The 13,268-nt window shown below is 40.9% G+C and overlaps 1 protein-coding gene across 1 annotated transcript in view; it reads left to right on the plus strand.

Annotated features, from left to right (window-relative positions):
* Positions 1–3,268: 3,268 nt before the first annotated feature.
* Positions 3,269–13,268, plus strand: part of clmpb (CXADR like membrane protein b) — a 68,957-nt gene continuing 58,957 nt past the window's right edge. The window contains exon 1 of the mRNA XM_080460608.1: positions 3,269–3,337. Within this exon, the coding sequence (XP_080316734.1) occupies positions 3,289–3,337 (49 nt within the window). The 5' untranslated portion in view covers positions 3,269–3,288. The remainder of the gene's footprint in view (positions 3,338–13,268) is intronic.

Genomic DNA, 13,268 nt, shown 5'->3' on the forward strand with positions numbered 1-13,268 from the left:
CCATAAAGTTGAGCAATTCAGCACAAGGTTCACATCGGATACAGATACAGCTTTGAGTCTTCTTTTCTTTGTTGTCGACTCCACTGCCTTGTCGCTCACTTCTGAGAACGCGGACTTCTGCAGATAGGAGCTGCAATGGGACTGTGACCTTTCGTATTCCACAGAAAACACAAACGAAGACACATGAAACCCAAACAAATACGGAAGGATCGAGTGTTGCCATAAACAAAAAATCAGCCACGCAAGACTGAACAAGACCGAAGACATCACCTAAACATGTCTCGTCTGTCTCTCACATCCTGGGGAATTATGTGATTTGTTGCTTCCTCCAAATCTTATCTGCCATTTTCTGTGTACATGTGTTTCTTCGTGCCAATGTTGCAAAATAGAGGAGGAACGTGTGTGTGTGTGTGCGTGTGTGCGCGTGTGCGTGTGTGTGTGCGCGTGTGCGCTAGTGCAAGACATTGTTTCAAGCTATCTAGTTATTGGAACGGAAAGGAATGGAGGGAGGCTGGTGCTGAAGAGCAGACTTCTTGAGGGGGAAAGAGACAGAGAGAGAGAGCACAGAGGCCACAGGCGAGTGAAAATCCTTTTGTTATTTCTGCTCATTTTTAAGAAGCAGAAAAGGCGGATTAATTTGTCTCAAGGTCTGAGAGCAGCCAACAGCAGACCGACTCCTCATTTTTCGTGTTTTTTTTTTTTTTTTGGGGGGTAGCTGTTTGTTTACTCAACTTAGTCCACTGCTGATCTTGTAAAACATCTTACCCAAAGCCAGTAAAGTGAATAATGTGGCATGACAGTTTTAAAATGATTGTGAGAGTAATCATAAGATTGAGATGCTGTTGGACCAAAAATAAAAAGGTGAGGAACTGAAAATACGCCTCCTGGTTCAAAGCAGAAGTTTCAAACCACCTTTGATCATAAACATGTATCGTCACAGCCTGCAAAAATAATACCCCCCCAAAGAACAATGTTTTTAATTAAAAACATATTGTTGTGTGTGTTTTTTCTCAAATTCACATTCTGTAAGATGAACAAACCAATTGTAACACTTTGATAAACTTCCAATTATAGCCATGGTAATACTGAAAAGCCATACGGTATAACAAAGATACTAATACCAGTTTCCTATTGATTCCATTGAGCTGAAGCAAACGAAGGTGTGAATCATGGCCCATGGACTATTATGACATTTTAAAAACGAGCTACATCATGCAATGGAGTCCTCTCGTGTGATAATCTGGGTTTCAAAATGTATTGATGATCTCTGGATGATTGGCAGCATTTTATTGTTTTAATCTTATTTTGTTGTTGTCGTTGTATTTTTCCTTGAAGTAGCTGCTGTCCCAGAATTGCCTTTGGGAATATAGTATATAGTATCATTGTTGAATCTTGAAGTTGAAGAAAACTTCACTGTGGTGAAGAAGGATTTTTTTTTTTTAAATGAAAACCATACCGGAGTGGAAAACAACTTTATGATGTTTAGACCATTTTCCAGTAATATAACACAATGAAGTCTTTACACAGTTTAATAAAACTGATTCAATATTTAATGTCTGTTGAGGAAACTGATAATTATTACGTTCATTACACATAGGAAAGAGATGTGTGGGTTGCAAGATGAAGTTCGTGGTCTCGCTCTTTCATTATGTTTTAATTATATACTATCAAATAGTTGCAGACCCCTATTTATCCACTTTGTTTAACAGTCATGTTCCCTGTTAGCATAATGCATTATTTATGCTCAGAGGTGGAAGTAATAGATTACAAATACTCACAATACAGTAATGCAGTCGTTTTTTTTCTTTCTTTTTTACACATACTCGTCTTTTTATTAGGAGAGTATTTCCTTCGAGCCTTCAATTTTACTCATACCAGAGTAAAATATAAACCAGGGATGTCAATCATAAGACCCATGGGCCAAAACCGGCCAACGAAATCCTACAATCCGGCCCACGAACCCACCAAGCAAATAGCAAAAATTGCAAAGAAAGCATTGGATTTTTAACGCAGCTTTCTTAAGAGTAGCGGATAGAACACAAACATAGACTTTTCCAGAATGTATAGTATGTGCCACAACAAAGAAACATTTTACAGTGTAAATTTAAAGGTTATATTACAAGTATTTCACCAGTAAGGCCCCTTCAAGATGACATCGGGCTGTTTGTGGCCCCTGAGCTAAAATGAACTTAAGTTTTAAAATCATCAGTTACCACAAAATGTACCAACCATACAACAACAAGTTTGTTCTTTAGGAGTCAAGTTAAGTGCCATTTTAGGCTATTTAATTATCTGTCAGGAAAAAAAATTATATACTATTAATGAATAATCAATTAACTTACATTTTAAAGAAATGTCTGCTATTGACTCTTGATATTTCTTTTTAAGAGTACTTTGTATTTTAACTTTATTACTTTTAACTGTTTAGCAGTTTGTCTTTACTGGACCTTACAGTGAAGCACCACAGTACATATATAGTATATAGTCACATTACAATGGCATAAGAGGAAGAAGAAAAGGAGGATATTTTACATGAGGTTACAATACTGAATGAATCCTGATTGTTACTATAAAATCTGAAATAGCCAATAGTATCTTCAACACAATAAAGCCTGTGTAAAGCATTCAGCCTATGCTGACATCTTCTAATTAAATATCTCTTATTTGTTCATTTTACTTTCAGTGCATTCATATCAACGTTCTCATCTGCGTGCATCGTGCAAACCTTATAGCTCTTTACTGTGCGTTGCAGGATGCTCAGGCTGTGTAAGAGAACTTCAGACTCTAGAGGTCTCCATCCTTCAGCATCCCCTCATCATCCACCTATGCGCCCTCCTCCTCCTCCTCCTCCTCCTCCTCCAACCCCTTCCTCCTCCTCCTCCTCCTCCTCCTCCTCCTCTCTGGTATTTTGTGCAGCGGAGTAGGAAAGGAGGAGAGACTGCTGAGGAGGAGACAGAGGGGACTCTGAGACAACACGTCCCACGCCAGAGCCAGACAGCCAGGGAACTTTGATTTGACGCCAAGTAGCCTGCGATGACAATGACGGCGGAGAGAGACGGCCACGTTTCTTACGTTTCCTCTCCTCCTCGCGCTCCTTCGGAGGCTTAGATATGTCGGGCGTGCGCAACATATGATGTCCTTTTGACTCACATGCTCAATGAAGATTTATTTGTTTCCGATCTGCCTCCTCGATCCGCTGACGGTGCCGCGTCGCCGTGCGTCCTGCGCTTAGGTCAGCCGAATGAATCCGAAGGCAGTGTGAGCGCATTGTTTCCAGCTCCGTTGCATATGGGATTTCCAGCCGTGATGTCTGCAATATTTCGCTCTTTGTTTCTGGGTAAGTCACTTTGCATTTCTTTAGAAGCCAGAGATTTAATTTGAGAAGAACACGAGCCCGTTCGCAGAGGATGAGGACACTGGGGCTGGTTATTGTGTGGACAGCTCGCTTTAACGTTCTTTTTTTTTTTTCTTTTTTTTTTTTTTCTTCCCCCTATTGTTTTAAGACGTCCTTAACAACACATTCAGGCAGCCTCCACTCAAAATGATGTCAGACTATATTTGATTTCCTTTTCTCCTTATTGCCAATTTATGAAGCGCAAGCATGAGGGAATTGACGTTTATATTCACATTAAAGAAGAAGACGGACCTGTATTGCTTGCCACACATGCTGTTTTATTTTGGAGGTGTCAAAAAAAAAAGGGTTAATTAAAGGAGATAAAAGTTCACTTGGCCCCTCCCTTTAACAAATGTGCTGTCGAAATGTATTGATCCTGCACACAGATGTTCTTCAAAAGCAGGCCCACTGCAGGGGAACTGTTATTCTTTCATTGTTTTTTTAATTGTATTTTCTACCATTTGTGATAAAGGGAAAATAATTGGAAATTCAAATCTGGAAACCACTGAAACTCCCACTGGGTGTGACATTTTTTTTTTTTTTTTTTTTGCTATTTCTAGCCCACTTTTATCTGTCTGGCTCATCATTATGTGAGTTTTTGTTGGAAGGCATTGTGTTGGTAGGAATGAACCTTGAAAAGCCTAATTGAAAAGGTTTGTTCTGAGTGATCATTAATCACAGATGTCCCATGAGCACATATTTTGTCTAATTACTATTATGAGCAGTAATACTGCTCTTATTCGTATTTTTTTCAAGTCACAACAGGAATGTACTGAAGTGGGCCTGGAGCCGAGCGTTCAGCTCCAGAGCTAATTTGGGAATGTTTAATTCCACGGTGACTCCACTGACTGGAAGTTACCGTAGCACTGTGAGGAAAAAAGACTTCCAGTAACAAAAGGTTGTATCCTTCCCTCTGCTGTCTCTTCACCTGCAGGGAAATTTAAGGGGTAACATTGGACAAAAACTGTAGTTTGAAGTCTGCCGTGTCTTTTTATAAAGGATCTGGCGAGGAAAACATTTGGAATCCCCTGTATTGTAATGAGAGAGGCCGTATGAAGAAGAAAACACACAGAACCTGGCAGCTCCTGCACTCTGGTCCGTGTCCAGAAATCGTGCTCCAGTCTTTGTGATGCACGCTGTTCATGGTGTTGCAGTCTGGAGTGGAATCAAAAAAGAGCTCAGAATTCGACTTCAACTTTTTATTCCATTAGTTTTGGAAATACAAACGATGCTTGTTTGCCGACACAAGAGCTGGCTCTAATGCATGCAAACAAATTCCTAAATCGAGCTTATCTTCTGCTCCTGTTCTTCAGCTGTTTGATCCGTGTGTGAACGACTGTGCCCTTTGCCCATTGCATTCTGGGAAAAAGCGGTTGTTGTGCTTTGTGAGTCTTATTAAGATAGAGAGATAGAAAAAAAAAAAAAAACAGCAGGATGGCGATGTCATGTGGGCCCGTGTACATGCTGACCTGTCAGGGTTTACATGGCCAGGCCACTGTGTCCACAGTATGCGCTCAGTGATAGCAGTCATTGATCCTCAGTTTATCTGAAGGAGCTGAGTCGGCAGTTTGCATTGCATAGCTGCACATTTCTCAGTTTAGTTCATCATCCCTGCAACGATGGAGACGAGGATGTGTTTGAAGCACAACACATAGATCAGCCTTTTTCATTACGAGTATGATGTCGCTGAAACGGCAACCAGTTCTGAAAATGCAAAATTAAGGCATCCCACATTTAGCAAAGAAAAAACACAGTCCATTTTTTCTTTAAATAGCCACACGCCTGCATCTAGAGTCCTAATTGACTCGTTGTTGCCATGGTGAGACATTTTCCCCTTTTGCTGTCACGTTTTTGACAGGAAAAGGGAACTATAAAACAATTCATGCAGCTGAAAATGATATCTTTGGACTGCATGTCCAATATGGTTGCAACCTGGGTCAGATGTCTCTCATGCCCGAACAAAATATCTGCCAGTCAGCCAATAGAGCCTTTCCCCCGCTGCCTGACCAAGGAGATTTGTGGAGCTTTTTTTTTAGCTAGCTTTGCTCTGCTGGGCCAGACTGAAGGACCCCCCCCCCCCCCCCCATCTCCTTCCCAAAGTTACAGCCAATTTAAGATCTGTGAGTTCACCTAAAACGAAGAAGGGGCTGTTTTATTATAAAAGAATCAATAGTCATTATTAGAGGCTCGTTTTCCCTTTATTTGGCTTTGCCCTCACAGGTTCACAGACGTCCTTAAATTAATATCTGTTGGAAATGTAATATCCACTGTTCACATTACAGATAAGTAGCACAATTAATTGCCACAGAGAATTACATTGCTCCCTTCGGTAACTCTGCCGATATAAAGTGGGAAACAGGAACAAGGTCAAATAAAGTAACTCAGTATCGGCAGGGTGCAGTTGCAGATTCAGCCAGGTAAAGGAGACCAGTGATTGATTGCCCGTCTGTCCCCGTGCCAGGATTAAATGATTCTGAATGAAGGAATTTGAAAGAGACTGTCCAAGAAGTAATAACACACTGTAAGTCACTTGACAGAAATGTAATTGGAAAGTATGAGCCGCTTTTATATGAGATCCACACCTCCGCACCCTCACTCGGTGGTGTCTGGTGTTCGTTTGAGCGTTAATCGAAAACAAAAGTACAATGAGAGTGATCATGGCTGCTGCACAGTGGTGCTCTGGCACAAGCGAGCCCACCACTGTGTACATACGTGTCTGCATGCATACATGTGTGTAACAGTGACAAGATGGTGATGCTTAAACATACTTGTTAGTGTTAGATGTAGATAAAGAGAGCAGTGGCTCCAAACGGAAATTCTGTCCCCATTCTATATTTAGCATGTCTGCCGGGGTAGGCAGAGGATCTCTGAAATGTGAAGATGACAGGAGCCTCCTGAGCCAGAGGTTATGAAGTGACATCTTGATGTGTTTGTGCCTGAATCACACTCCCACACACACCCAGCCGAAGACTTGTGACATTCCTACAAAGCCAGAGACATTTTGGCATTTGAAGTCTAGTTACCATACATTAAGCCTCGGTTTTGATCTTACTTTCGCTCATATTATTCTCTTGTGCTACCGTTTGGCATTACATATGTATTTTCCCCGGCTCAGAAAATATTTGTATTTGGAGAGGATGTGGGAAATTTGGCGTCTCCTCTGCATGTAACATGAACACGCACGCTATTCAAGGCATTTGTCAGTTAGGTATGAGCCTTGCGCAGTGAGTTAACCCACAATTCATCCTGTAAAAGCTTTAACCTGTAAATTACTTTCACTCTGGCAGCCCCATTTAGTTCTATTAATTATGTTTACGTTATGAATACGCAGACATATCAGGATGCCTAGCACGCTTCCACTCAGCAAAGAGACAGCACAAACACCACGATACACCCAAGTATCTAAGAATATAAACCCGGTGCTTATATACTTCAAACTGGAGGATGTACAATACAGTTCAACTGCAGTGATTGCAGGGAAAAATGACTTCCAGTAAATCATTCTTCATCGTTAAAGGACTTCCCCTCCACCTCCGGTGTCCGTTAGTCCACATGCAGAACAAAATGTAAACAGACTTCCACCGAGAAGGGATTGTATTACTCAAATCAAAAGTGGCCGATCTAAATGGCTCAGCAAGGACAGAGCCCTCAGGAATACAAAACCTCTGCCAGGGGTGAGTGAAGAGGCCTGGAGATGAGTACAGAGGTCCAGCCGTCCTCAAAACAATTGACCCATATCATTAACAAACGATGATTTGCCTCCCAAGCACTTTCCCCCTGATGTGTACGGCCTTTGAATGACAGTGTGCTTCCGTGAATAACAAGCCAACCTTTTTTTTTTTTTTGTACCTGAGGGATTCTTCATGTTTCATTGATTGTGGTGCTTTTAGCCAGAAAGTCTTTCCATTCTGTCGCAGCCAGCTGAATGCCGGGCTTTGAAAGAAAGTGTTTGTATGTGAAAGTGTACCTGCTTTGTACAGCAAGTGCTTTTATTCCTACAAGTGGAGGAGAGAGAGGCAGGTTCTAGTCTTGTTGCAGTGTACAACATTAACAGAGTCTTAGCAGAATCTTTTGGGCTGCTGCCACAGTGACTCTTTGTGTGACAGTTTCTTCACCGTTCTCCCGTCGTGATTCTACGCCACCCGTGATTTTTCGAGAGATCCACGCGTTTATTCTGTATGGGCCTTTTGTCACTGGCATCTTGTAAAATACAAGACACACGCCGAGACAGAGCCGGGTTTGTGTAGCGATTCTGACCTATAAACCCTCCCCCTTTCATCCTCTGCTGGGGAAATCACTGCCAGATTATTTTGGAACGTATGAACAGGAACTGCCTATTTCACTTTACTGCTAATCTTTGACAGATGTTCTGGAGAGGCTCACATTCACATTAACTGGAGCCACCTGCGCACTGTACACATGGCATACATTGCACCATTATGCCATACAGCAATGTAAACAAACATTGAAAAACAGAGAGACTTTGAGCAGGCTTAAACAACTGATCTCACACATTTAGAGAATCAGAGAACTGACAGTCATAGTCAGGAACGTTACCTCTAAAAAATCTATCAGTTTCTAACTATATATGGAGCTGAGCCTGTAAAGGAAAACAGCTCAAATATGCTTACATTAAATGTAAGTGCTGTAATAGGACATTTCTTTACATTGACAGTTTGAGACGATGGATATGTCACTACATGCCATTTATTCAGTTGAATCTGGTGCAAAACTGACCAAAATCACACCTATTTTCCCAATTGGATATTTACAAAAAAGTAAAGTAAATAGGACTGTACGGTATACAAGACACAGCTCTGGATTAGTTTTTGTTTGTCTTTTTTGGGGGGGTTTTGGTACCTGCAGATCCATTTTAGAAGCACTGTGTTGCTTCATGCATCGAGCATGGATAATTGATTTCAGTCAATACTTTGAGATAGGCATAATTTGAATGCAAATATTACAACATTGGTACATTTTCAAGACATCATGCAGCCCTACTTCCTAGACGTATTATGTGTATGTTCTAAATGTATGCTGTCACCTTGCAATAGTTTTCTATGGACAGTGCACATATTTTGCATCAATCGGATGCTGTTAGTTAGAGATGCCTTGCTCAAGCAAGAAATTCCATATCATATCATATCTGAATCTTCGAGACCTCCATTTTTTTTTTTTTTTGCTATATTTTAGTATTTCCTTTAATTTGCCATTATATTAGAACAAAAGGGATTCATAATTGATCAAATGGTACTTGTTACTTCCCTTATAAAGGTATAATGATTTGTAACAATGGATTGTATATGTTTTTTTTTTATTCAACCACATTTTTCTATTCTGCTACAATATTCAGTCAAAATAACTAAAGCGTGTAGAAGCTCTTTGGTGGTTATATGTTGAAGCAGCTCCTCGCCCTGGGTTAGTAGTTTCAACCAAAACCTCAGAATTGAACCCTTCCTCTCTGATGTAAAAGTCTTGTATGCCCCAACAACCACTGTGAGGGTCATGAGGTGAATAAATGTATTTCCTTTTCTCCCAAACGGTTGGCTTTTGTGGTGCGCAAAGCAAGTCTTCATTACATACACAATATCGGTTGGACATTGTTGAAAAAGGTTGTAAAAGGACATTTCTATTCTGTCCATTGTTTGGACAAAACAGGCAGGAGAAGCTTTGACCTTGTGCTTTGGAAAAAAAAAATGTGGATTGATTAAACTAAAACGGAATCAATAGATCTCTCAAGAAGGAAAATAATTAGTTGTGGTAGACCTTTTACATCCATTCTGATCATTTCACTTCACAGCAGGCTAATTCTGATGGAGTGTCTTATTAGTAGGCCACGAGACGGCGGTGATAGTTGCACCAATCACCTTATCCTTCACCTCATCACTTGACCCCATCGCCTCAAGAATTCTCACCAGCTGACTTCAGCAGATGCATTAATCCTATCATTATTATGAGTATTTTTTATTTTTTTTTTTGCAAGAATTGCAAATCTACATAGTAAATGCTGACTTTAGGCTACAAAAATGGATACAAGTATAGTTTGCTGTCATTCCCTCCCATTATTACGACTTGTATTGCAACCCTCAAGTGGATACTCTCAATTATATCATAAACCGATGTGCTCTGTTCCATCAGCCACTGCTTATATAATGTGTTTCCGTCATGTTACATTGCATGGAGCAAAAATTGTAATTTGGAACGTCTGTGGTTCAAGCAAGTCAGAAGACTTATCATATTAGGATCAGCTACATAGGCAGCCCTTTAAAATATTAGTGCGTTGAAATATTGACACTGACACGCTGTGTAGCCCTCCAGCTCTCTGCAATCTATTCAGCCGAGGCCATTTTCTCCAAACGGCGGATTCCTGCCATATTCACAGTCGTGAGCGACTGTGAAACTCAATGAAGCAAGTGTAATTACAGCTTTCTGTTTTCTTGGAAAATGTGCAGTGATTTGTCTGTTTGTGAATATAAATATTTTAATCAAGGTCTGTGATTGTTTCTAACGGGGAAGCGTGTAGTTCAAAGCGCGAACAAAACTGAGATAAAGGCTGATGCCGTGGTCGAGGTGGAGTAAGGAATTGTCTCCCATCGATACACCTCACTGAGGATCTGCCTTGATATTCACTCTTTACAGCTATTAACGTTCTTCAAAATAAGATTCAGTCCATATGCGACGGGGCGCTCTTCAGCTGCGAGCGCAAAAGGTGATCGAAATTCATGCATCCTGCAAAAAGCGCCATTTAAAATGATTTGTTTATCAGGGATGGGGAGGGGTAGTGATGCGATCATCACTGAGCTTGCAGCCTTGTTGTGCTTTCAAGTGCTTTCTGCCTTAGTGAGAACTGGCAGTGCGGAATAACTCTGGCATGCTTGTCTTCTCTAAGCAGAACATGCTTTTGATCTTTGTTCTCTGTCTGTGAAACCGCGTATAGCTCTTGTTTTCTGTGCGGCTGCGCCATCCAACTGTGCAGAAAAATAAACAATTACAAAAGAAGAACCATACCGCTGAAGTGTCCCCTATATGCGTCATGGTAAAGAATGCAAAAAGAAACTGTGGCTCAAACAATTACAGCCAATCAGCCTCCAAGTGACGTTCAGTGTTTTACAGTAGATGCTGGTCTTCATTACATTTACCTTGACAAAGATCTTGATCAGAAGTTGTTTTCATCGCTGGACCAATCTTTTGTTCGCCTCACTCATTTTTGTTTTGAGTGACAGTGTGTCAAAACCCCTGTAAACCATCTGCCAATAATTGAGCACTTCTTACTAGTCGCTTAGCACTTTCAATGGTTGTTGGATGCACCTGTCAGACCACAGCCAGTGCAGTGCCTCATCTCACACTGTGATTATTGATTATCGTGTCCAGATCTCAACATGGACATTCACATGGCGTCACGGTGCTGAGATGAGACCCGGTGAAAGAATACGGCTCACAGCCGGACTGCACCCGCAGGGGGTCCTCTCCATTAATCTACATAAAACAAAGAATTTTTCATGCAGACAGACAAACATTATCAAATGCACATTTATTTATTCCTGTGCTGCAACGGTGCACAAAACATTGACTTTTTTCCTTCCCGTGTAAATGGGATTCTGCTGAAATTCAATCCCGGGAATTGACTACATATGAATGAAAGCAACTTGCAGTGCACCAAACAATGGCAGCCCGGGAAGGTTTTTTTTTCTTTCTTTCTTTTTTTCTTTTCCTCCTCTGCCGTGTTTCCAATTGGAGGCTGACTGAATGAACAGGAGGAAATGTTCCACGTCGCTCTATTTAGACGCCTGCTGTTCCTTTCAATTTGAAGCAGTCTATTAGCCCGGCAAGCAGGACACTCCATTAGGTGTTTTGAACCCGCACACTACATTGTCTCACTCCATTTCCTCTTTTGCTTGCCAGTCTTCCCTAAAGCGTTAGTGGCTTTAATCAGTCGAGGCCGTCCTGCCCTTCACACATTTATCTCCAGCTGAGTTTGGTCGACGCGGAGCGACCAGGAAAGACCGAAAGATGGATGGTGTTTGGAAGCAAAGGGAATTCGGTGGCCATTGATTAGAGAGGTGGAAGACAAAGCGGGTTACCTGAGCAAGACCCGGACACCATCTGGAGGCGTCCTTCCACTTTCAGGGCTTGAAAGTTGAAGTCAGGACTCCGAGCCACCTGTCCGGTTAGATCTGTGCGGAGTTTTATATGGGTCGGAATTGAAGAAAGTTGGCAGTGCAGTAAGTTTGAAATGGGGTCTGAACATATTTATGGACTGTAACAAAACTTCAGAAATGACCTTTAAAGCTCTGTGAGATACGCAATTCTGATGATTAATTCTATATAGGGAAAAAGTCCTTTGTCATCAGAACCTTACCTTGTGTAATTGCCATTCAGTGGGAACTGTAAAATGCAATAAGTTAGGTCCAGTCTTGGGTTTCCCGTCCTGTTCCGTTGCAGTAAATGTTGTGTGATGGATGGTTTAATTATCCAGCCTCAATGCCTGTCGTTTTGTCTCTGATAGCACCACGAACACATGGTAAACTAAATATTGCTGATCAATTGCTCGCTCGTCCACAAATTAAGCACGCACTGTCCCTGATTGCACTACAGCACTGCCTTCAGTACTTCACATTAAAGAGGGTTTGCATCTTTTATCAGGCCAAAAGGTCAAGAATTGTTTTTCCACCGGAGATAAAGTCGCTTATTCAGGAGCTCAGGCTGTGGTCAGAGTACAGGAATATTGTCAGTGCTGAAAAAGCTTTTTCTCCTCTTCTCCTCCCACTTCTTTTCCCTTTTCCCAGCAATTTAGCTCAGAACAGATGGCACCACCACCTTTTTTTTTTCCGACTCGTTAGATTTGACTTGTTGATGAAATGAAGCCTTCATACTATGCTGCCCATGCAGATGTCTACTGTACATTGTTTCATGTATCATCTGTCCTATATGGCCCTGAGGTAGTGGGATTACAATCCATTGTCTGATGCGTCTATGATAGAAACCCAGACACGGGATGTAAAAACATATTGATATCTGATTCCTCTAATTTACTTTTCAGATGATATAGTATATAACTGCTATAATTCTTCCCTCTTAAACCCTCCGCATGCATTCTCTATACAAATATATCAGCTGTTATAACATTAGAGACTTATAACAACCTAGATAAATGGGACAATAGCACATTTACTTCAATTTTCATTAGTTTAATCCATGCAGACACAAAAAGCTTGAATGATGTCATCGACTTAAGTAGATATAGCACGAAAAGAAAGGAGAATTTGCTCACAGAGCAAAGGCTTCTGTTAAATGTGATATCTCTGACGGGGAGAATTGGTAGCAACATGGCTGAGGAACGAGCACGATTACACTGACAATGGAGCTGATTTGAAACAGCAATGTTTTTGCCTGGTCTGATTTAAGGAAATATTTGAAGTGTTTCGTTCTATGAACAAAACGCATTTTCAAAAATGGTCTGAGGACTGTTTTCTTTGTAGAGGAATTTGACAAGTTAAATCAGTTCTTTTGTCTGTTCTGGGATTCTTCACACAAGTTACAACACCTCTGCCCTGCTCACGTATCCATCTTTAAGCTTCAGCTTTATCCAACACCTTTATAAGGTACTATTTCTCTAAACTCCTGTTGACTGGAGTAGAAACTGATCTACTCCACCTTCGAGCAACATGAACAATACAAAATGTGTATGTAACATATACTGTACCAAATAATATGATGTAGCTCTGAATAAATGTTGGTAATTAATCTCAGTTAATTTTTTTCATTAATTCAAACTGATAATATCTGGCGTAAATGCATTTGAACTCAAAACAGCAGACGGCTCAGCTAATGTGTCAGTAACACCATAATACTACTAAGTATACACATTGGTTTC

Source organism: Lipophrys pholis (genome assembly GCF_963383615.2).
Source record: "Lipophrys pholis genome assembly, chromosome: 3".
In the NCBI taxonomy this organism is placed as follows: Eukaryota; Metazoa; Chordata; class Actinopteri; order Blenniiformes; family Blenniidae; genus Lipophrys; species Lipophrys pholis.